This window comes from Dendrobates tinctorius, unplaced genomic scaffold (assembly GCF_039654945.1).
Source record: "Dendrobates tinctorius isolate UK_male_01 unplaced genomic scaffold, ASM3965494v1 ptg000062l, whole genome shotgun sequence".
NCBI classification, from domain to species: Eukaryota; Metazoa; Chordata; class Amphibia; order Anura; family Dendrobatidae; genus Dendrobates; species Dendrobates tinctorius.
This window is the reverse complement of record NW_027361730.1, coordinates 22240517-22265494: the sequence shown is the minus strand read 5'-3', so window position 1 is coordinate 22265494 and position 24978 is coordinate 22240517. Positions and strand designations below refer to the sequence as shown.

Below are 24978 nucleotides of genomic sequence, written 5' to 3'. Positions count from 1 at the left end.
TGTTACAGGTCCGAGTCAAGCGCCTCCCATTTTCATGAGATGTCGTCATCCTGCTTGCTGTACGCTCCTGCCCTGCCCTGTTGAGGGCAGAGCAAAGTACTGCAGTGCGCAGGCGCCAGGAAAGGTCAGAGAGGCCCAGCGCCTGCACACTGCAGTACTTTGCCCTGCCCTCAACAGGGCAGATCAGTACGCCTGCTCAGGAGCGTGCCACGAAGCAAGTATGATGACGACATTGCATGAAGACCAGACCAGGATCTGTGACACCCATCGGACCAGATCGAACCACCCACTGAGTGAGTACAATAAAACTTGCTTTATTCTCTTTCAGGTCAGACCGGGGGCTTATCTACAGCATTATAGAATGCTGTAGATAAGCCCTGAAAGGCAGTGGCCGCATCTTATAGCGGCAAAACGAGGTGACAGGTTCCCTTTAAAAGAGCTGGGACCACAATCTCAAACATTACCAGTACTAACACTCTACACCCTCATGGATTAAAATCCTGCAAGGCATGCAGGAGACAAAAATAGAACTTTTCTGGTATCAACTCCACTTGCAGTGTTTGGAGGAAGAAGGATGAGTACAACCCCAAGAACACCATCCCAACCATGAAGCATAGTGGGGGAAACATCATACTTTGGATGTGATTTTCTATGAATGCACCGTTTAAAGGGAGGATGGATGGGGTCATTTATCTCAAGATTTTGGCCAACAACCTCCTTCCCTCAGTAAGAGCATTGAAGATATGTCGTGGCTGGGTCTTCCAGCATGACAATGACCCAAAACACACAGCCAGGGCAACTAAGGAGTGGTCTGTAAGAAGCATTTCAAGGTCCTGGAGTGGACTAGCTGGACCGGAACCAAATAGAAAATTTTTGGAGGGGCCTGAAACTCAGTGTTGCCCAGTGACAGCCCCGAAACTTGAAAGATCTGGAGAAGATCTGAAAGGCAGAGTGGATCAAAATCCCTGCTGCTGTGTGTGCAAACTTGGTCAAGAATTACAGGAAACGTCTAACCTCTGTAATTGCAAGCAAAGGTTTCTGTACCAAATATTAAGTTCTGTTTTTCTATTGTAACAAATGCTTATTTTATGCAATAAAATGCAAATTAATTATGTTAAAATCATATAATGTGATTTTCTGGATTTTTTTTTTTTTTTAAGATTGTCTCTCTCACAGTTGAAGTAGGATAAAAATTACAGTCCTCTCCATTTTTTGTAGGTCGGAAAACTTGCAAAATCGGCAGTGTATCAAATACTTATTTTCACCACTGTAGATATTATCCTAAGAAAGACAAAACCTGACTTTTTTAAATATTTAGGTTTAAGGTTTATTAAACTCTTGGATTCACCGAAGGCACTGTAGTCAACAATAATACAATTATAGCAAAAAATACAAATTGTCTAATAATTGTGCGCACAGTGTACCATGCCTGCTGCTAAATTTGCTCAACATTAATCCTGCAGTGCTGCTGACCATTATTGTGGTGATTCCTTTTAAAGTAAAGAACGGTACTTACCCAGCAAACACTGTTCCAACCGCTGAAATAAACCATTGTGGTGAATTAAAGCCAAGAATACCGACACTGTAAAATTGCTTCAATCCCAGCTGCAAATAGAAAATACAAATGGCTTAGAAGACAAAATTAACAATTCTAAGACAGGATCACATAAATACATGCTGTGTATAATCAGTTGATCAATTGATTGATATATGGAGCACTATATCTGAAGGAGGAGTAAAGTTGTTCTATGATTTCTGCTAAGCAAAGCATGGCTCTATGGGGTAAAACCATTGGAGCACCTAGAAAGTATAGTAGTAATCCGTAGAAATCACTTTTTATAAGTAACTGGAAGACTATGCAATGTAAAGCATTCTATTCCAGCTTTACATAATACGGTCTTCAGTTCCTTCTAAGTCATTGTGCAAAATCAATAATATTTTTATTGAAGAGCTAATGCTCGTGGACAGTCATATAGCACTGCTTGTAGCGGAGAACACAATGCCTGATAAAGGCAACAGATGACATCCCCCGGAGCACCTCTATATTACAAAACTTATCTGCGTGCTGCTGTACAGGCTCTGTGAACAGAGCATTGCCATATGCACAATTCCACTAGGTAGATTCATGCAAATTACAAAAAATGGTAAATACTGTAACTGGTAAAGAAGATTTGATCCAATGAGGATGTGTTTGAAAATAATGCATTGAATTTAAAAGGTGTACAGATCACACTTGGTTCATACATATACAGTGGGTGCGGAAAGTATTCAGACCCCTTTAAATTTTTCACTCTTTGTTTCATTGCAGCCATTTGGTAAATTCAAAAAATTCATTTTTTTTCTTATTAATGTACACGCTGCACCCCATCTTGCCGGAAAAATCTAGAAATGTGGAAATTTTTGCAAATTTATTAAAAAAGAAAAACTGAAATATCACATGGTCATAAGTATTCAGACCCTTTGCTCAGACACTCATATTTAAGTCACATGCTGTCCATTTCCTTCTACTCCTCCATTGCAGTCCAGTTGTCTTTAATTAAACAGATATAAATTGATTTATAAAGGCACACACCTGTCTATATAAGACATCACAGCTCAGAGTGCATGTCAGACCAAATGAGAATCATGAGGTCAAAGGAACTGGCCAAAAAAGCTCAGAAACAGAATTGCGGCAAGGCACAGATCTGGCCAAGGTTACAAAAGAAATTCTGCTGTACTCAAGGTTCCTAAGAGCACAGTGGCCTCCAAAATCCTTAAATGGAAGAAGTTTGTGAACACCAGAAGTCTTCCAAGACCTGGCTGTCTAGCCAAACTGAGCAATCGTGGGAGAAGAGCCTTTGTGAGAGAGGTAAAGAAGAATCCCAAGATCACTGTGGCTGAGCTCCACAGATTCAGAAGGGAGATGAGAGAAAGTTCCACAAAGTCAACTATCACAGCAACATTCCACCAGTCAGGCCTTTGTGACAGAGTGGCCCGACGGAAGCCTCTCATCGGTGCAAGAAATATGAAAGCCTGCATAGAGTTTGCTAAAAAACACATGAAGGACTCCCATACTATGATAAATAACATTCTCTGGTCTGAGGAGATGAAGATAGAACTTTTTGGTGATAATTCTAAGTGGTATGTGTGGAGAAATCCAGGTACTGCTCATCACCTGCCCAATACAATCCCAACACGACTGGTTGCAATTGAAGAAAACATGAATGCGGCCAAGTACAGAGCTATCCTGGATGAAAACCTTCCAAAGTGCTCTGGACCTCAGATTTGGCCGAAAGTTCACCTTCCAACAAGACAAAGCAAAACAGCAAAGGAGTGGCTTCAGAACAACTCTGTGACCATTCTTGACTGGCTTAGTCAGAGCCCTGACCTAAACCCAATTGAGCATCTCTGAAGAGACCTGACAATGGCTGTCCACCAATGTTGACCATACAACCTGACAGAACTGGAGAAGATCTGCAAGGAAGAATGGCAGAGGATCCCCAAATCCAGGTGTAAAAACCTTGTTGCATCATTTCCAAGAAAACTCATGTCTGTACCAGCTCAAAAAGGTGCTTCTACTCAATAGTGAGCAAAGGGTCTGAATACTTATGACCATGTGATATTTCAGTTTTTCTTTTTTAATAAATTTGCAAAAATTTCTACATTTCTGTTTTTTTCGGTCAAGATGGGGTGCAAAGTGTAAATTAATGAGAAAAAAAATGAATTTTTTTGAATTTACCAAATGGCTGCAATGAAACAGAGTGAAAAATTTAAAGGGGTCTGAATACTTTCCATACCCACTGTATATGGTACATAATATATTTCCATCTGAAAACACGAGAAACAGCATTTTGATGGAAAGCAAACAGAGCCATTCACTATTGTGAGTAGTGATGAACACAATTGCTTGTTACTTGAGTTTGCCTACGGTGCTCTAGTATGCACAGAGTATCGGGAGTGCTCAAGTGACATGTTAGTGTCCCTGCACTCGCATGTTTCATGGCTGTTAGATAGCCACAAAACGTGGGGATTGCCCCTGTATGTCAGGCAATCCCCGCATGTTTTGTGGCCGTCTAACAGTCGCAAAACATGCAAGCGTGGAGACTGGAACATGTCACTTTAGCACTTCTGATACCCGGTTCATACCCGAGCACCCTAGGCAAACTCAAGTAACGAGCACTTGCGCTCCTCACTAATTATGAGGTCAACAGAGTCACTTTGGGCTCCATCTGTTCTCCATCCCAGCAATGTTCGTTTTTTCAGATGTGCACAAAACTGTGGCAGACCGCTCTATTTTGGACATCTGAAAAAGACAAAAACTGCCAGGAAGGAGGCCAAATGGAGTTTGTTTCATAACAGAGAATGGCTCCATCAGGGATTCAGATAGAAACCCAATGCTGTGCTCAGCATAGAACAGTGAATATGTGTGAACCTAGTTTCATCGACATGCTTTAAGAATAACCTGGTCTGTATACATTTTGACCAAAAAGTCAATAAAGGCCATCAGTCATCTCTCCTGACTTCCATCTACAAATATACAGCATGGACAACTCATCCGACCATTCAAGTGATCTGTATGTGGTGGAGAGATTAAGATTAACTCTATTGTTATCTATGAAGAACAATAGGTTTCAACTTAAACTACCTGATCCTTATGCCGCCCAAAATCATCTGTCAAGGACGAGTCATGAGTCCCCCATACACAGTAGATGGTCAGCCGCCTCCGACACTGCTCCTAATGTAAAGGCCTTAAGCCTTTAGTCTATCTCATCCCTATTTATCATGCAGTTGCATGTTATTTCTTCTTGCCTTGCTGTGGCCACAGCAGTAAGATAACTAATGATCAACGTGTGACTGGACACAGCGCCTCCAGCAGGGCGAATTTATGACACACGTGACCCTGGATACAGCTCCTCCTGGGCGAATTTAAATAATACCGGAACGTGCAGCCGGATACACTGCCTCCAGCTGGCGAATTTAAATAATAAGGGGAAACACAGGAACAATTACAGTGGTGGGCCCTGTAATAGGAAATAGGGAAGTGGAGACCTCCTAAGCTCCCCTGAGGAAGCGTCCCTGCACTCCTTACGTTCCCTAAACAGGCTCCGCACCTGTCGCCGCACGCGAACCTTATGCCCTGACTCGCCCTGAACCTAGTCCCTCGCTAGGGCATTGGCCGGTGCGGAAACTAATCCCACCACTGCACTAGATCACACATAAGGAAAGTCACAAACAGGGGAAATAGAAAACTTAGCTCTCTCTGTGCAAATGCTCCAGCACAGAGTCCAGCAACCGACTGCAGCCTTCCTCCTGAATAGCTGCCACCAAGTTCAGTAAGCGCTGCAAAGAACTCCCTTCGGTGACTCCTTCCACATCAGAACTCAGATTGAGCTGAGCAATCTCTCCAGCTCCTTCCACCACCAAGGTTGATTGCAAATGAACAACTATCACCAACCATGATTGAATACCCTGAGACTCATTTATAGAGCCCCACACCTGATTTATAATTACAATTAAACCTACCACTAAGGTGCGATACCACTCCCCACCACCGGGCAACTATGAATGAAAAACACCACGTGTGATAATTCCAATGGCCACCGGGGGCAATCACGTCACACATTGCACTTGACAAAGTAAAAAAAAATTCACTTTGCCCAATTTAAAACTGTCAGACTATGACAGTACCCCCTCCTTAATGAGGGGCCTCTGGACCCTCAAGACCACCCCTCATTAGGGAAACCCCTACAGCGGGGACGGCCAGACCCTGAGTTCACCCCACCATCACCTGAATTCAAATTTATGACAAACACACAGCTGGTATTGGCAATAAAGTTTATTTTGGAGGAATCACTCATCTCCATAGCGCCAACCTGGGGAACGAGTTTATGTATGTGCATGTTTGTTATGAGCTGATCAGGCTCCACAACACACTTCCACAAGATGTTTTTTGGTGCCACCCATACACGCTCGTTCACACACAGGTCCGGACCTGAACATTTATTGCACACATTCGTTATGTCATAAAATTGGTGAACTCATTCTGGACCTGATAACAGAGGCGTCCCCCTGTGTCACCACACTCACACCCCCGAACTACACCATAGGGTACACCACACTCCAACCCTTTCCACCACGAGGTCTGCCTCTCACAGGGTTAAGCTAGCGGCGAGGGCTGAAACTTGCCCCTACTCTCCCGCCGCACCATCCCTGCTCTCCCTGGAGAGGAAGGGGTCCCCTGAAGAGAGACGGCAGAGACAGTAGTCCCAAGGCAGCAGCCCTCACACGACTGCCCCCAGCTGACTACTTCCCTTGCTCGCCAATCTATCCCCGGGTTGTGTTTTTTCAGCCAGGGGAAGCCTAAAACGATAGGTACTGGCATTCCCTCCAAGACGTAGCATGACAAGGACTCCTCATGATGTCCTATACGTAGATGGATGTTTTCTACGACTTGGGTAAGGCTCCCCTGGCTCAGTGGAACAGAGTTAATGGCCTGGTCGCTTATAGGTTGGGCCAGCGTCCTACACTTCAGGCCATGAGTCTGGACAAAACGAGCATCCACCAGACTAACCCCTGCTCCACTGTCCACAAGCACCGGTACCACCTCCGGTACCCCGCCAGCAAACACTTCTGCTGACATAATACCTTGGGAGGGCAAAATGGAGGAAATGTACACTCCATGGTTGCCTTCTTCCAAACGACCAGGGGTCTGCGGCTTCTGAGATGACACAGATATTTTGGCACGTAATGGGCACGCCTTAAGGAAATGACCAGTCTGCCCACAGAAAAAACATGCCGACACCACTCCCTGAACCGTAGGCAGGCCTAAACACAACCTAACACCTCCTACTTGCATCGGTTCGTCCGGAGACTTGGCACGCCCTGGGCAGGCTCCCATGAAATGGCCCGGCTTCCCACAGGAAAAGCATACCCCCCCACCACGGTGAACCCCAGGCAACCCCCTATTTGTACCAACAACACCGGGCTGCCTGGGTTCCACCAACCGCACCGGGGGGGTCCTCCCCCCGGAGAGGACTACAGGGGGCACATTTTGTGTATGTCTTTCCCTAAGGCGTCTATCCACCTGGATGGCGAGGGACATGGCGGCCTCCAGCGACCTGGGGGCGGCATACTGCACCAGAGTGTCCTGCAATTTTGGAGACAGACCCTGCGCAAATTGACTCCTAAGTGCAGGGTCATTCCACTGAGTGTTAGTGGCCCATCTCCTAAACTCGGAGCAGTACTCCTCAGCAACCCGGGCTCCCTGTTTACACCTACGGAGTCGGGATTCCGCCAGAGAGACGCCATCAGGATCCCCATACACAAGCGCCAAAGCCGAAAAAAACTCGTCCACGGACTCTAAAGATGGTGAATCGTCCGGCAGGGAGAAGGCCCAGGACTGGGGATCCCCCTTCAAAAGGGACATAATGATCCCCACCCGTTGCTCTTCGCTCCCTGAAGAACGAGGGCGCAGTCTGAAATATAATTTACAGGCTTGCTGAAATACCAAGAATTGATCTCTCCCTCCAGAAAACCGGTCTGGGAGAGATATCTTGGGTTCTGGCTGAGCCTGTGCCTGAATCAAACCTCCAAAGCCCACCAACAGCTGCAGTTGCTGCACCATCTCACCGCGCAGCCCCCTGGTCTCTTCAGTAAAGGTCTGCAGTACCTGGGTAAAGGTTTGCATTAGGTCCATGGCTCAGCAGAAATTTTTTTTTACAGTTGGTGATAATGTAATGATCAACGTGTGACTGGACACAGCGCCTCCAGCAGGGCGAATTTATGACACACGTGACCCTGGATACAGCGCCTCCAGTGGGGCGAATTTAAATAATACCGGAACGTGCAGCCGGATACACCGCCTCCAGCTGGCGAATTTAAAAAGTACACGTAAAACTGGATACCCCGCCTCCAGCTGGCGAATTTAAATAATAAGGGGAAACACAGGAACAATTACAGTGGTGGGCCCTGTAATAGGAAATAGGGAAGTGGAGACCTCCTAAGCTCCCCTGAGGAAGCGTCCCTGCACTCCTTACGTTCCCTAAACAGGCTCCGCACCTGTTGCCGTACGCGAACCTTATGCCCTGACTCGCCCTGAACCTAGTCCCTCGCTAGGGCATTGGCTGGTGCGGAAACTAATCCCACCACTGCACTAGATCACACATAAGGAAAGTCACAAACAGGGGAAATAGAAAACTTAGCTCTCTCTGTGCAAATGCTCCAGCACAGAGTCCAGCAACCGACTGCAGCCTTCCTCCTGAATAGCTGCCACCAAGTTCAGTAAGCGCTGCAAAGAACTCCCTTCGGTGACTCCTTCCACATCAGAACTCAGATTGAGCTGAGCAATCTCTCCAGCTCCTTCCACCACCAAGGTTGGTTGCAAATGAACAACTATCACCAACCATGATTGAATACCCTGAGACTCATTTATAGAGCCCCACACCTGATTTATAATTACAATTAAACCTACCACTAAGGTGCGATACCACTCCCCACCACCGGGCAACTATGAATGAAAAACACCACGTGTGATAATTCCAATGGCCACCGGGGGCAATCACGTCACACATTGCACTTGACAAAGTAAAAAAAAATTCACTTTGCCCAATTTAAAACTGTCAGACTATGACAGTACCCCCTCCTTAATGAGGGGCCTCTGGACCCTCAAGACCACCCCTCATTAGGGAAACCCCTACAGCGGGGACGGCCAGACCCTGAGTTCACCCCACCATCACCTGAATTCAAATTTATGACAAACACACAGCTGGTATTGGCAATAAAGTTTATTTTGGAGGAATCACTCATCTCCATAGCGCCAACCTGGGGAACGAGTTTATGTATGTGCATGTTTGTTATGAGCTGATCAGGCTCCACAACACACTTCCACAAGATGTTTTTTGGTGCCACCCATACACGCTCGTTCACACACAGGTCCGGACCTGAACATTTATTGCACACATTCGTTATGTCATAAAATTGGTGAACTCATTCTGGACCTGATAACAGAGGCGTCCCCCTGTGTCACCACACTCACACCCCCGAACTACACCATAGGGTACACCACACTCCAACCCTTTCCACCACGATGTCTGCCTCTCACAGGGTTAGCTAGCGGCGAGGGCTGAAACTTGCCCCTACTCTCCCGCCGCACCATCCCTGCTCTCCCTGGAGAGGAAGGGGTCCCCTGAAGAGAGACGGCAGAGACAGTAGTCCCAAGGCAGCAGCCCTCACACAACTGCCCCCAGCTGACTACTTCCCTTGCTCGCCAATCTATCCCCGGGTTGTGTTTTTTCAGCCAGGGGAAGCCTAAAACGATAGGTACTGGCATTCCCTCCAAGACGTAGCATGACAAGGACTCCTCATGATGTCCTATACGCAGATGGATGTTTTCTACGACTTGGGTAAGGCTCCCCTGGCTCAGTGGAACAGAGTTAATGGCCTGGTCGCTTATAGGTTGGGCCAGCGACCTACACTTCAGGCCATGAGTCTGGACAAAACGAGCATCCACCAGACTAACCCCTGCTCCACTGTCCACAAGCACCGGTACCACCTCCGGTACCCCGCCAGCAAACACTTCTGCTGACATAATACCTTGGGAGGGCAAAATGGAGGAAATGTACACTCCATGGTTGCCTTCTTCCAAACGACCAGGGGTCTGCGGCTTCTGAGATGACACAGATATTTTGGCACGTAATGGGCACGCCTTAAGGAAATGACCAGTCTGCCCACAGAAAAAACATACCGACACCACTCCCTGAACCGTAGGCAGGCCTAAACACAACCTAACACCTCCTACTTGCATCGGTTCGTCCGGAGACTTGGCACGCCCTGGGCAGGCTCCCATGAAATGGCCCGGCTTCCCACAGGAAAAGCATACCCCCCCACCACGGTGAACCCCAGGCAACCCCCTATTTGTACCAACAACACCGGGCTGCCTGGGTTCCACCAACCGCACCGGGGGGTCCTCCCCCCGGAGAGGACTACAGGGGGCACATTTTGTGTATGTCTTTCCCTAAGGCGTCTATCCACCCGGATGGCGAGGGACATGGCGGCCTCCAGCGACCTGGGGGCGGCGTACTGCACCAGAGTGTCCTGCAATTTTGGAGACAGACCCTGCGCAAATTGACTCCTAAGTGCAGGGTCATTCCACTGAGTGTTAGTGGCCCATCTCCTAAACTCGGAGCAGTACTCCTCAGCAACCCGGGCTCCCTGTTTACACCTACGGAGTCGGGATTCCGCCAGAGAGACGCCATCAGGATCCCCATACACAAGCGCCAAAGCCGAAAAAAACTCGTCCACGGACTCTAAAGATGGTGAATCGTCCGGCAGGGAGAAGGCCCAGGACTGGGGATCCCCCTTCAAAAGGGACATAATGATCCCCACCCGTTGCTCTTCGCTCCCTGAAGAACGAGGGCGCAGTCTGAAATATAATTTACAGGCTTGCTGAAATACCAAGAATTGATCTCTCCCTCCAGAAAACCGGTCTGGGAGAGATATCTTGGGTTCTGGCTGAGCCTGTGCCTGAATCAAACCTCCAAAGCCCACCAACAGCTGCAGTTGCTGCACCATCTCACCGCGCAGCCCCCTGATCTCTTCAGTAAAGGTCTGCAGTACCTGGGTAAAGGTTTGCATTAGGTCCATGGCTCAGCAGAAATTTTTTTTTACGGTTGGTGATAATGTAATGATCAACGTGTGACTGGACACAGCGCCTCCAGCAGGGCGAATTTATGACACACGTGACCCTGGATACAGCGCCTAAAGTGGGGCGAATTTAAATAATACCGGAACGTGCAGCCGGATACACCGCCTCCAGCTGGCGAATTTAAAAAGTACACGTAAAACTGGATACCCCGCCTCCAGCTGGCGAATTTAAATAATAAGGGGAAACACAGGAACAATTACAGTGGTGGGCCCTGTAATAGGAAATAGGGAAGTGGAGACCTCCTAAGCTCCCCTGAGGAAGCGTCCCTGCACTCCTTACGTTCCCTAAACAGGCTCCGCACCTGTTGCCGCACGCGAACCTTATGCCCTGACTCGCCCTGAACCTAGTCCCTCGCTAGGGCATTGGCTGGTGCGGAAACTAATCCCACCACTGCACTAGATCACACATAAGGAAAGTCACAAACAGGGGAAATAGAAAACTTAGCTCTCTCTGTGCAAATGCTCCAGCACAGAGTCCAGCAACTGACTGCAGCCTTCCTCCTGAATAGCTGCCACCAAGTTCAGTAAGCGCTGCAAAGAACTCCCTTCGGTGACTCCTTCCACATCAGAACTCAGATTGAGCTGAGCAATCTCTCCAGCTCCTTCCACCACCAAGGTTGGTTGCAAATGAACAACTATCACCAACCATGATTGAATACCCTGAGACTCATTTATAGAGCCCCACACCTGATTTATAATTACAATTAAACCTACCACTAAGGTGCGATACCACTCCCCACCACCGGGCAACTATGAATGAAAAACACCACGTGTGATAATTCCAATGGCCACCGGGGGCAATCACGTCACACATTGCACTTGACAAAGTAAAAAAAATTCACTTTGTCCAATTTAAAACTGTCAGACCATGACAATAACTTTGATCAGAGCAGTGTTTAGAAGCTACGATGAAAGTGTTTACATCTGGCCAGTACCAAATAAAAAAAACAGCTGATCAGTGGGGACATTGGCTATCAGACCCCAACTAATCTGCTGTTGATGACCTATCATGAAGATAGGTCAGCAATACCGTATGGCCAGACAACTCCTTTAATAAAAAGGTACTTTTATATTGTATCCAAATTAACTTTAAAACAGAAAGCAGCTGGACAAAAAGGACACAGGCTCTTTTTTTATGTCCAATTGATACAAACGGATCCCATTTTTGTACAAGACAATACATAGCAGCCGTATGCGGCAGGAGAGGCATCATATTCCAAAGGTACCCTTTTTCTGATATTAAAAGAAAAACAGCACTTGTAATAATCTCACCTTTAGAAATGCCTTGGCAGATTGACGACATAGCTGATAATATTCTTTGAACGTAATATGTTCCCACAGGCCATTCTTCTTACTTGAAAGTGCATTTAGAGAGCCATATTTATCCACGCAGTCCAAAAACATTTCATGCACAGTTACAGGTGTCTGAGGACAGGAGGAGTCAATTCGAAGTTTAACTGACCCATCGGCTACTGTGGTCCATAATTTCTCTTCTGCACATAATGAAACATAGTATAATTAAATAATATGGTAAAAAGTATGGTTAAAATGATCTGCATATACGCAAAATAACACAAAGTGGAAACAAAGCATTAAAATGTTATTCCTCAAAAAATCAAGTTATCCTATCCTGAATATTGCATAGGTGCCCATATATGGCCTCTATTCATTGTGAATTCGACTAGTGGAAATAGAGCGCAACGCTTGGCAGTCCCATATATGATGAATGGAGTGGAGGCTGAGCATGCACACTTCTGCTCGATGCACAACGAGATGCAGAGCCCCTCTTCTCAGGATCGTTGGGATACTCAGCTATCGGACTCCTAGCAATCAGTAAGTTATCACCTATCATATGGATATTTGTGACCTTTACTGCTCCCCCGAGAATATTCTTTTGCTTTTCTAAAATGCCCATATGGTTCCAGAAATATGGGACTTTTTATTTAGTGCTAATTTTTAAGGTTTTTTTTACCAAGGGGGAAAGCGCACATGGTATTAATGGCATGCATCTACAGACACGCCTCAGAGTCCTGTGAGCCACTCCCTTTTGCTGAAGACCATAAAAATTAGCACTAAATAAAAAGTTTTATACCTCTGGAACCGTAAGGAGGATTTGACCCCTTAGTGACAGAGACAATTTTAACCTTAATCACCAGGTCAAATGTATTAAATCTGACCAGTGTCACTTTATGTTGTAATAACTCTGGAATGCTTTAATGGATCCCACTGATTCAGAGACAGTTTTTCGTGACATATTGTACTTCATGGTAATGGTAAAATTTGTTCAATGTGACTTGCCTTTATTTGTGAAAATATCAGAAATTTGGTGAACATTCTGCAATGTTCAAACTTTTAATTATTATACTTTCAAACCAGAGAGTTATGTCACACAAAATGGTTAATAAATGATGTGGGCTCTGGCGGTGAGCCCACATCTTTTCTGGGATATATCAGCTGTTTTGAACAGCTGACATGTGCCCTGAACAGCCGCGGGTGGAATCGCAATCCATCTGCGGCTATTAACCCATTAAATGCTGCTGTCAAACTCGGACTTCCTCTTCCTGCTGAATTCGACAGGAGGCGGGGACATCTACTTGATCCAATATCCTTCTCACACATTTACTGGCTGAGAGGACCAAAGAGCAGTGGAGATAATTTCACACAAGACACTGAGTAAGCGTTGCCTTACAGATTCCAAGTGTCCGAGATATTTGACTCTGCCATCTAAAATCAATTAGACATTAATTTGCCTATGCGATTTTATTGAAAAACTGTAATTAGATACAGACAACAGGTAATATTTTGGCATACTCTAATTATTACTATTACCGCTATTACTCTCTTCTCCTTTAAGAGAAGTTGCGCTGGAAACTTCCAGGAATGCTTCAGCAACGGGTGAGTCCATGGCCCTTTGGATCTAACCTGTAGATTATAAAAGGGAAATAATTACAAGAAATGGAGGAAATGAAATGAATTACTTTAAAATACATTACATATATTATTGCATTGATTTATCGCAACAACAAATATGATAAGTTTTATACATTTATACATTTTAGTTGGAGAAGAGAGATACTTATAGGGATTGTCTCCCTGACACATCCCCTGTTCATTTGTCCTACTTGGCCATATGCATATTATTTAGCGTGGATCTAGTACTTGGATCTTATCTCAATAATCCAAACTGAAGATTACCTGTACTGATGGCCTAAGCAGTCCTTGTACTGAATGGACTGCCATTATTTGCTGGCTGCCTTATACAATTACATTTCCACTGAAGGGGAAGGCCAACACTGCTGACCCTTGGAAAAACAAACTGTTTGCTGGGGGTGCCAGGAGCAGGACCAAGGGTGATCATTTGATTGCACTAGAAACCACATTTTAAAAGCTCTAAAAGCTCTAATAGAAAAATAGAAGAATAGTAGAAGAATGATACTAATAGTTAGTTAGTTTAATGTCTTCATCCAGATAAATCCACATTTGTGATAATATGTTAAGTTCAGGAGGCAGATTCATGGCGAGATCTCTGTCCAGCCCATAGATCTTATTTTAAATGAAAGTTGGAGTTACCAGTATGAGACGTAGATTGGCAGAGCAGACTACCAGTCATTACATGTCTTACACTGGTAGCTCCTCCTTCCATTAAAATAAGCTCTGGAGGCAGATTCTAAGCCTATGTCCATCCCTGGGAATGCGGGAGGACTGTCCATTAGGGGAAACATACAGTAGATAAGGATACAGTTTGCACTACACTAGGGATAACATAGTTAATTGAGATGGGATTGGGAGGGGTTAGACCAAGTTTTATAGAAAATGTTTTGCAGGTTGCAGTCAGTTAGTCAGAGTCCAGGACTTCGTCAAGGGTAAACATAGCAGAGTTAACAGGTTCTAGTGCAGAGAAGGTGCAGCAGAGAACACAGTTCAGTCAGTACAAGAATGCAGTCAGTCAGGAGAATGAGGGCACATCTGCAGCCATGTCTGGACACCAGGACAGTCTTGGGCCTAAGATCCGGAGAGGGTATAGAGAGTCATGTCTCTGTCTCCCTGGTGAGGAAGAGGTCACCTGGGTCATGGAGTGGGAAGAAGATGTTGTGTCTCAGGACAGGACGGGGACCATGACTGATGGAGCACAAAACCAAAGGAACATCACTAAAAAGAGACTTTATCTTAGGCCTCTTTCACACATCCGTGTCTCCGGTACGTGTGGTGACAGTTTTCACACATACCGGAGACACGTACTCACGTAGAACCATTCAAATGAATGGGTCTGTGCACATGTCAGTGTGTTTCCACGGACAGTGTGCCCAAGGGCAAAACACGCTGACATGTCTGTTTTTTGCTGTCAACATGGACGGCAAAATGTTCTGCATACGGGTGTCATGATCACGTGTGTCTGGACGCAGATGTTTCCGCAAGGAGAACCCATGTGACACACGTGACCCTGGATACACCGCCTCCAGTGGGGCGCATTTAAATAATAAAACGTGCCGGTGGATACGCCGCCTCCACCTGGCGAATTTGGGAATTACACGTTATACATAAAATCTGGAAACCCCGCCTCCAGTAAGGCGAATTTAAATAATAAGGGGGACCTGGGAAACAATTACAATGGTGGGCCCTGCGATAGGGAATGGGGGACGTGGAGACCTCCTAAGCTCCCCTGAGCCAGTGTCCCTGCACTCCTTACGTTCCCTATGCCGGTTTTGCACCAGGCGCCGCACGCGTACCTCAACGCCCTAGCTCGCCCTGACCCTAAACCCTCACTAGGGAATAGGTCGGTGCAGAAACTAATCCCACCACTGCACTAATAACACACATGAGGGAAAGAGACAATACAGGGGAAACACCACTTAGCTTTGCTCTGTTGCGTGCGCTCGTGGCAACAGAGCCCACCACCTGCGTGCGTCTTCTCCTCCACCTGGATCCATCACCATAACAGGATCCTTCACCTTAGTGCAGCCTTGGAGCAGAGTCCACCACCAGTTGCAGCTGCTTAGTAACAGAGTCCCAAGGATGAGTTCAGCTTCTGACACGAAGACAAGCATGCTTGAGTCCAGTTCAGCAGCCAAGTCCCACATGGTGAGTGCCACTCTCCATAGTCGCCACTCCACCAGTCCATGCAGACACTTCCTGCTGACACCATCACTGCGACCCCACCACGCCATGCCAGCCCTTCGTCCAGACACCATAGCTGACACACGTCCCCCCTGGCTAAGTTGCGCAGGACTCCTCACCAGCTCCATCCTTCCTCCAGGCTCTCCCACTCAGAGAGAAAACAATCTCACAATATCACAGGCAGTGATTGCACACCCCTAGCACACCTTTATAGGGTGTCACACCTGATCCATAATTAAGTGCACAAAAACCTAAAGTGCAATACCACTAACCACCACCGGGGACAGTCAAGACACCTTGGAACTTTCCAAAGTAAAAAAAGTTCACCCAGTGCAATTTAAAACTGTCAGATCACTTCAGATCATGACAGTACCCCCTCCTTAATGAGGGGCCTCTGGACCCTCAAGACCACCCCTCATTAGGGAAACACCTACAGCGGGGACGCCCAGACCCTGAGTTCACCCCACCATTACCTGACACTTCAGGTTTATGACAAACGCACCGCTGGTATTGGAAAAAAAAGTTCATTTTGGAGGCACCACTCATCTCCAAAGCGCCGACCTGGGGAACGAGTTTATGTATGTGTATGTTTGTTTGTTATGAGCTGATCAGGCTCCACAACACACTTCCACAGGATGTTTTTTGGTGGCACACATACATGCTCGTTCACACACAGGTCCGGACCTGAACGTTTAATGCACACATTCGTTTGTCATAAATTTGGTGAACTCATTCTGGACTCTAACAGAGGCGTCCCCCTGAGTCACCACACTCACACCCCCGCTATTCACCACGGGACACCACCCTCCAACCCTCTTTACCATGAGGTCTACGCCTCCCAGGGTTGGTTAATGGCGAGGGTTGAGATTTGTCCCTACTCCCCCGCAGGACACCTGCTGCTCACACCAGGAGGAGAAGAGGACAGGAATATGGATGAAATATACACTCACTGGTCGCCTTCCTCCAAGCGACCAGGAGGGCGGCTTCTTCGGTGGTATAGAAGATTTGGCGTAAACCCTGCGGACTATCACACCAGTCAGCTCACCACAGGGGCGTACCCCTTCACCTCGGGGAATACCAGGCAGCTCCGTGGGGCACCATTCCTCCCACCTGCCTGGGTGCGCCCGCATGCATGAACCAGTCCCGCTCCCCAGCAGCGACTCTAGGGGGCTTTAGTACCAGAGCCGCAGGAATATGGAGGAAAATATATACACTCGCTGGTCGCCTCCATACGACCAGGAGGGGCGGCTTCTTCGATGGTATGGAAGATTTGGCATAAACCCCGCGGACTATCACACCAGTCTGCTCACCACAGGGATGTACGCCTTCACCTCGGGGAATACCAGGCGGCTCCGTGGGGCACCATTCCTCCCACCCGCCTGGGTACCTCCCCGTGCACGAGCAAGTCCCGCTCCCCAGCAGCGACTCTAGGGGGCTTTTTGCCAGACCGCAGCCGCCATTTTTTTTTGATTTTCTGGTTAGCTGAGCAGAGGCCCCAGACCCTGATAACTGCTGCTGCAGCGGCACTAACACACCTTGCCGCTCCCCACACCTCAGTGAGGCCCGGCAGCAAATACCATAGGTCTCCACATGGCCAAGGCTCACCAGAAAAAAAAACTGTAGGGCCTGTGATAATGTCATGATCACGTGTGTCTGGACGCAGATGTTTCCGCAAGGCGAACCCATGTGACACACGTGACCCTGGATACACCGCCTCCAGTGGGGCGCATTTAAATAATAAAACGTGCCGGTGGATACACCGCCTCCACCTGGCGAATTTGGGAATTACACGTTATACATAAAATCTGGAAACCCCGCCTCCAGTAAGGCGAATTTAAATAATAAGGGGGACCTGGGAAACAATTACAATGGTGGGCCCTGCGATAGGGAATGGGGGACGTGGAGACCTCCTAAGCTCCCCTGAGCCAGTGTCCCTGCACTCCTTACGTTCCCTATGCCGGTTTTGCACCGGGCGCCGCACGCGTACCTCAACGCCCTAGCTCGCCCTGACCCTAAACCCTCACTAGGGAATAGGTCGGTGCAGAAACTAATCCCACCACTGCACTAATAACACACATGAGGGAAAGAGACAATACAGGGGAAACACAACTTAGCTTTGCTCTGTTGCGTGCGCTCCTAGCAACAGAGCCCACTACCTGCGTGCGTCTTCTCCTCCACCTGGATCCATCACCATAACAGGATCCTTCACCTTAGTGCAGCCTTGGAGCAGAGTCCACCACCAGTTGCAGCTGCTTAGTAACAGAGTCCCAAGGATGAGTTCAGCTTCTGACACAAAGACAAGCATGCTTGAGTCCAGTTCAGCAGCCAAGTCCCACATGGTGAGTGCCACTCTCCATAGTTGCCATTCCACCAGTCCATGCAGACACTTCCTGCTGACACCATCACTGCGACCCCACCACGCCATGCCAGCCCTTCGTCCAGACACCATAGCTGACACACGTCCCCCCTGGCTAAGCTGCGCAGGACTCCTCACCAGCTCCATCCTTCCTCCAGGCTCTCCCACTCAGAGAGAAAACAATCTCACAATATCACAGGCAGTGATTGCACACCCCTAGCACACCTTTATAGGGTGTCACACCTGATCCATAATTAAGTGCACAAAAACCTAAAGTGCAATACCACTAACCACCACCGGGGACAGTCAAGACACCTTGGAACTTTCCAAAGTAAAAAAAGTTCACCCAGTGTAATTTAAAACTGTCAGATCACTTCAGATCATGACAACGGGCACACGGAGAACACACATTGATGTCCTCTGTTTGTCTTTCGTCGGCACCAAGGAAGAAGCGCTGCAGTAAGTGCTCTTCCCTGGCGGAAGGTGCTAAAGCCGGCTCTCATCTTTCTCCCTTGCTCTGCCAGCGAGCATAGGAGAATGATGAACGTTATATTAACGTCTGAACGACAGCAGGTGGGGGCTTTCGGGACTCTTACCGCCATCAATATTGTAAGGAATAAACAGTTCGCGGGGATGCAGTGAGTAACCGGAGACAGAGAAGGGGTTATCAAGGATTTTTCTGAACAGGCAATAACAAGTAGTACTCCACGCAGGGAGGAAAAGACAATCAGAAAAAGAATATATATAAAACAGGACAACTTATCGGTTGCAGTTCTGGCAGGGGAAAGGCTGGAAAATCTCCCGGCTGCATCTCAACTGATTTACAAAGTCTCTGGCTCTGCTATGGAGATACAAGTAGCACTGCCACCTGACAGTGCTGATGGATTCAGTTCTGCTTGACTTGGGTGCGCCGCAACGTGGAAACAGTCCTTTATGTGGATTCCTCAGAAATGGCGCCGGGTATGGGTCGCGAGCACGTGTACGGAGTAGTCTATAAGCAGTTTGTCCGGTGTCTCAGGTAAAACTGGGGTATCCATCAGTGCAGGAACAGACGGTAACTCAATAGCGTCATGAGAAGTCTTAAGGTCAGCATACTGAGGTATGGGAAAAGTGGAGTTGTCAGCTTGAGCAGCGGAAAGGGAGTCAACCGTCTCCTGTCGCCTTCCTGCCAAGTCTGACCCATTCCCGCTCTTAAGTCTCCTTATATACCCCGCGCCCCCTGCTGTCTGACAGAAAGATCTCTCCCTTTCAGAGGAATCCTCCCCCGCCAACAGTGGTGACAGCCCCGATAATTCCGGCCTTAAAGGGCATCGCACACTGCTGACTCCGCCTCGACTCATCTTCTTACACCCTGACACCTGCTGCCGCTAATAACAGTGACAGTAGGTGCGGATGATCGGGTATTCCACAGCCCCCACCTGCTGTCATTCGGACTTTAATGTAATGCTCATCATTCTACTCTGCTCGCTGGCAGAGCAGGAGAGAATGAGAGCCGTCTTCAGCATCGTCCACGGGAAACAGAGCTTACTGTAGCGCTTCTTCCCCGGTGGCCGTCTGTATGGTACTGATGTGGCACCAGGGCAGCACACAGCTGCCACACGTCTGCCACACGTAGTACACACACAGACATCTCGGGACAGGTGAAACCGGCCTTAATCTGTACACTTCAGCCATGTGTAAATGAATTGCACAGTAAAGTTGGACCTGTTAACCCAGACCCAAGGTCTTCTGTTCTGTTTGTAGCTGGAGCTGGTCCTATGGACGGGGAGGTAACGAGGGGCTCCTGAAGCAAAAGTGAGTAAGGAACATACTCCACTACACCACACACTGTTGTGAGTTCATTTTCCCCTTCACCGTTGATGTCTGATGAACTCCCTCTGCTGGTGAAGAGAGGTAGTGAAATTGATTGGGTTGAGAAGAACCTGTCATCTGAACAGGTGGAGCCTGATTGGACACCCGGAATCACTGAGTGGATTTAAGGCAGCCGACGCCCTACAGGGGTGCTGGTGATCCTTTCTGCTCTGAGCTCTTGCAACCAGTTAGTCCTGTCTACTGAAAGCTAAGTTTTTGCTCTCTTATATTTCCATGAGATTTTGTCTGTTAGCTTCGTGTTTTGTGTTCAGCCTGCCTTTGTTGGGACGGGCTGAGCTCCATTTTTGTCTCTGATCAGTTTATCTCTTTGCTCTATTTTCAGAATATACCTGAGTGCTGATATAGTGATTTTGAAGTCTAGCGACTTCAGGGCCTTTTTCCCTATGAGACGGTTGGGATATTTTTGGTAGGGTTTTTTGCGGATTGCAGCCAGCATCTTTTCTGTCCTTTCCTATTTAGTTAGTTGGGCCCCATCGTTTGCTCAACCTGTCTTTCTGTCTGTTTTTGTGTTTTCATCTGCTTTTCACCGACAACACATGTTGGGGGCTGTCTATTGCTTTGGGGTCTGCTCTGGGGCAGTTTAGATTTCCCCTTTCTTTCTTTAGGCTTATTTAGTTCTCCTGCTGTGAATGAGGGGTCTAGGGCACCGTAGGAACCCCCCACAGCTACTGTTAGTTGTGGTGAATAGGATCTGGGGTCCGCAATCTGATAGCTACCAACCTCTCCGGTTTTCTGGACTTAGCTTGAATTTTTGTTTTTTCCTCCTTCGGTGACTCATTCATAACAACACACTCCACCCAGATTTCTGTTGTGAAGAGGGGCTGCAGGGCAAAGAGAACTCAGTTCTATCCCATAGCAAACATGCCCTGTACCTCGCTTCATAGACAAACTGGATTGCAATGTATTTGCTTTTGGACTGAACCCAGGAGCAGATCTTTATTAAAAATAAAAACAAACAAAACTAAACTAGTAATCTTGCAGTATTTACCTTGGCCACTGGATCTTTTTCAGACTCATCCTTCCTGACTTTTTATGAAGAATTTACAACAAGGATCCTTATCACTAGGCAGGGATCACTCATGCGAGAAACTCGGACGAGTCTCGCATATTAATACCCGACAGTGCCGCCGGCACTCTGACAGGAGCGTGCGGCTGCATATATTTCTATGCAGCTGCACGCTCCACTCCTGAGTGCCAGCAGCAGTGCCGGGTATAGTTGAGCGACTTTAGTCAGATCGGGTTTCATGAAACAAAATTCGTTTCAGATGAAACTAGTCCGACTAGGGCAAAAAAAGTTGGAGTTTCGTCCGAAACCCGACCCCAATGCAAGTCAATGGGAAATAAAAGTCGGCATTGAGTGGATGAATGTCATCTGCTCAATGCCGACTTTTATTTCCCATTGACTTGCATTGGGGTCGGGTTTCAGACGAAACTCCGACTTTTTTTGCCCTAATCGGACCAGTTTCATCTGAAACGAGCTTTGTTTCATGAAACCCGATCCGACTAAAGTCACTCAACTCTAGTGCCAGGTATTAACATGCGAGACTCGTCCGAGTTTACAATGATAAGTGACACCTCTATACACAGCTGATAACACATGATGCACTAGTCACAGAAGGTGATGCCACAGCTGACCCTGCTCCTCTTCCCTTCACAATGACTTTTGCATCAGCCCATTAGATTTCTCAATACAAAAAGAGTCTGACCATTGAAACTAAAGTACATGTGATTTTTCCTGAAATAATAGGACATTAGAGTCTAAATGATGCAGCTGCGGCCAGAGGGAAAATTGCAAGATTTTTATTTTTACTTTTAATATTGATTGTGATATGTTTTAAAAAAATTAAAACATTGGCAAATATAAAAACACAACAACCTGATTAAACAATTGGTCATTTTCTGATGATAGCTTCCCATTATGAAGGAATTGGACTTTGTGGCCATTAAAGCCCAACTTGCTCCACCAGGAATTATTAACAGCTGTTGTGGAACTTAGAAATAGACACCAGGATGCAATCCAAAACCGGCTGGCAGAAATCAGATCTAATAGGTTGAGATCAGAGCAGAGTTCTTGCAGAAATGTATGAAGGAGGAAAGTCATGAGAAGCTGTATACAGGTAGATATGTTTAAAAGACAACATGGGTTAAATGCCAGGAATGAAAAGTAAGGCTACTTTCACACATCAGGTTTTCGGCGTCAGGCGCGATCCGGCGTCGTGCCGGAATGCCGGATCCGGCAAATGTTTTGTAAAACCTGATGTGCCGGATCCGGTTTTCTGCCGGATCCGTCTTGTTCTTGACAGACAAAACCGGATCCGTCTCATCCGGTTCATCCGTTTTTCTCTCCGTTTTTCGACGGATTACGCCGGATCCGGTTTTTAAAATTGACCCTTGTGGCCTTCCGAACGGGATTGGCTACTGGAAAACTATATATAGCATGTTCCTACAGCCCTTCTTTGACAGGTTGTAGAGAAGAAAGTGCAGGTTGGAGAGAAGAGCAAGTTACTGGCGAAGATGGATGTTGTCATTGGAAATATTACCACTAGAAGTTCTGTGACGGTTTCAGTAATGAGGGACAATTTTGCACTATACTTTATGTCACCTCAAGGCAGAGTACACTGGCAGGATGACAGAGTGTGAAAGATTTGTGCCCTAACCAAACTTGTGTACCTTCTGGACCAACAGTATATACCTTTGCCAACCAAAGTTGGCTATCTTGTCATGGTCTTACTATTTTTAGCTTTAGGCCACAGGTGTGTACCTGGTTGTGTTTTATGCAAAGTATTTCACCTTTTAACAAAAGTTGTGTACATTGTTAGGAAATCACCAACAATAAACACAACTTTTTAGGTGAAATACTTTGCTTCAAACACAACCAGGAACACAACTGTGGCAAAAAGCTAAAATTTACCCACAGTTATATACCTGGTTTTGAATACCTTTTTACCTTTGAAATACCCTGTATTTAACCTTTTTTTTAAACATAGTTCGCCGCAGAAAGAAATGACAGACAGCCATTGTGAAACGATAATTTAACTTTTATTTAAAATTTTTTTTTTTTTGTAAAATGTTTTTAAAGTGCAAAAAACTTTTTTAATAAAGGTTTTAAACCCAATGGGCATTTTTATTAAAAAACACACTTTACAAATCTGTGTAGTGTGGGGTGGAAATACTGCTGGAGGGGCTGCGGGACACTTCGACACTGGGTGTGTGGAGAGAGGACTGGGATCGTGGTGGGGAAGGAACAGTTAGAGGTGAAGGTGTGGAAAAAGCTACAGAATGGGTGGACATGTGGGAGGCAGAAGAGGTGGTGGGCGGTGGAGTGGAGGGTTGGGCAGGGACTGTAGGAGCAGATGATGTTGATGGAAAGTTGTATGGGGAAGGAGTTTGGTACGGGGAAGGAGTTTGGTACGGGGAAGGAGTTTGGTACGGGGCAGGTTGCTGGAAGTGGGGAGATGTCTGGTACTGGGGAGGTTGCTGGTACTGGTGAGGTTGCTGGTATGTAATAGGAGGGGGAGGATGGAAAGTGGCTGGAGGGGGTGCAGATGTAATAGTAGGGGGAGGATGGAAAGTGGCTGGAGGGGGTGCAGATGTAATAGGAGGGGGAGGATGGAAAGTGGCTGGAGGGGGTGCAGGTGGAGGAACTACAGTGGTGGGAGGTGGAGGTTGGGAGGTAACCTGCTGTAGAGCACCGTGGCACGAATGCATTACATGCATCTGCTGGGTAGGAGATAGTGTTGCCATGCGCTCCACAACAGACCTGAAAAAGGTGTGGTTTGGCGAAGATCTTGCTTCTGAATGCATGGTTTGCAGAAGTGTCTTCACCTCCAGAATGCTGGAGTTGATCTGCTGAAAGCCTGCGGAGATTTGCTCTGACAAGACTTTTAGACAGTTCTGGAAAGATGCATTCAGATGCAAGAACTCTTGCGCATAACTCTTTTCCTGACCCCTCTGCCGCTGTCGCCCAGTACCCGCAGGTGTACTAGAGGTGGCAGGGGCAGAAGGGTGGGGTAAAGGGAAAGCGATCTCCTCACCAGCAGCTTCATGTAATGTAGGCGGCCACGATGCTCCTGTGCTGGTGGATGGGACAGATGGGTCGAATGTGTGGGAAGGCTGGGAAGGTGCACATGTACCTGGGCGGTCGAAGTGTCCCTCTGTGCCAGTCTCCTCAGGGATCGCCTCAGAAGGGTCCAATCGTGCAGGCTCCCGAGTGCTGCTCACCGTGCTGTGGAATAAAGAGAAAAAAAAACAATTAAAATACTGACATGGTATGGCCCTGGCTGAAAAAAAAAAGTTACATCTAACATTTTTTTTCACATGTGGTGTGTAATATTTACCTTCTAGTGACCATTGTTTCCCGGAGGAACGACAGGGCTTGTGCGTACTTGTACTTGCTCCTGCGTGCTCCAGATCCACTCGGGGCCCGCATCTCTTTATTGAACTCCTTCTTGAAACGATCCCTCACAGACCGCCACCGATTCACAATTCTGTTCCCTGAAACGAGAAAGGAGTGGTTAGTATACAACATCAGTGTTTCACAAGCTCCAGTCCTCATGGTCCCCAGGGGTCATGTTTTCAGGATTTCCATAGTAAATAGAAATCCTGAACACATGGTCCGTGGGGACCACGAGGACTGGAGTCCGGGAAACACTGGTTTACATCAAGCAACCGGTACTGTATATACTTACGCTCTTTAATCTGGGCCCGAACATCGAGGTCCTCCCAGCGGCCCACAAGGAGCGAACAGATTTCCTCCCAGAGTCGTCGGGTAACGATAAGGTCAGCGTGGCGGCGGTCAGCCATATTCCAGAGCGGCTCCCTTTCTCTGACGAGATCGATGAGGTGGTCCACATCGAGTCCTCCATCCTCACTGTCAGAGTCGGGAGCACGCTGTGAAGGCTGTTAAAGAAAAAGACAAAAATAACATAATTAGCCTCCACAAAAGAAATGAAATA

The 24978-nt window shown here is 47.1% G+C and overlaps 1 protein-coding gene across 2 annotated transcripts in view; it reads right to left on the bottom strand.

Annotated features, from left to right (window-relative positions):
* The window catches only part of ACSBG1 (acyl-CoA synthetase bubblegum family member 1), a 123630-nt gene that overhangs the window by 82792 nt on the left and 15860 nt on the right, over positions 1-24978 (bottom strand). For both annotated transcript variants that reach the window (XM_073579370.1, XM_073579371.1), the window contains exons 2-4: positions 13510-13602; positions 11953-12173; positions 1517-1605 (exon numbers count right to left, since the gene is read on the bottom strand). In XM_073579370.1, coding sequence (XP_073435471.1) covers positions 1517-1605; positions 11953-12173; positions 13510-13585 — 386 coding nt within the window. In that variant the 5' untranslated portion in view covers positions 13586-13602. The remainder of the gene's footprint in view (positions 1-1516; positions 1606-11952; positions 12174-13509; positions 13603-24978) is intronic.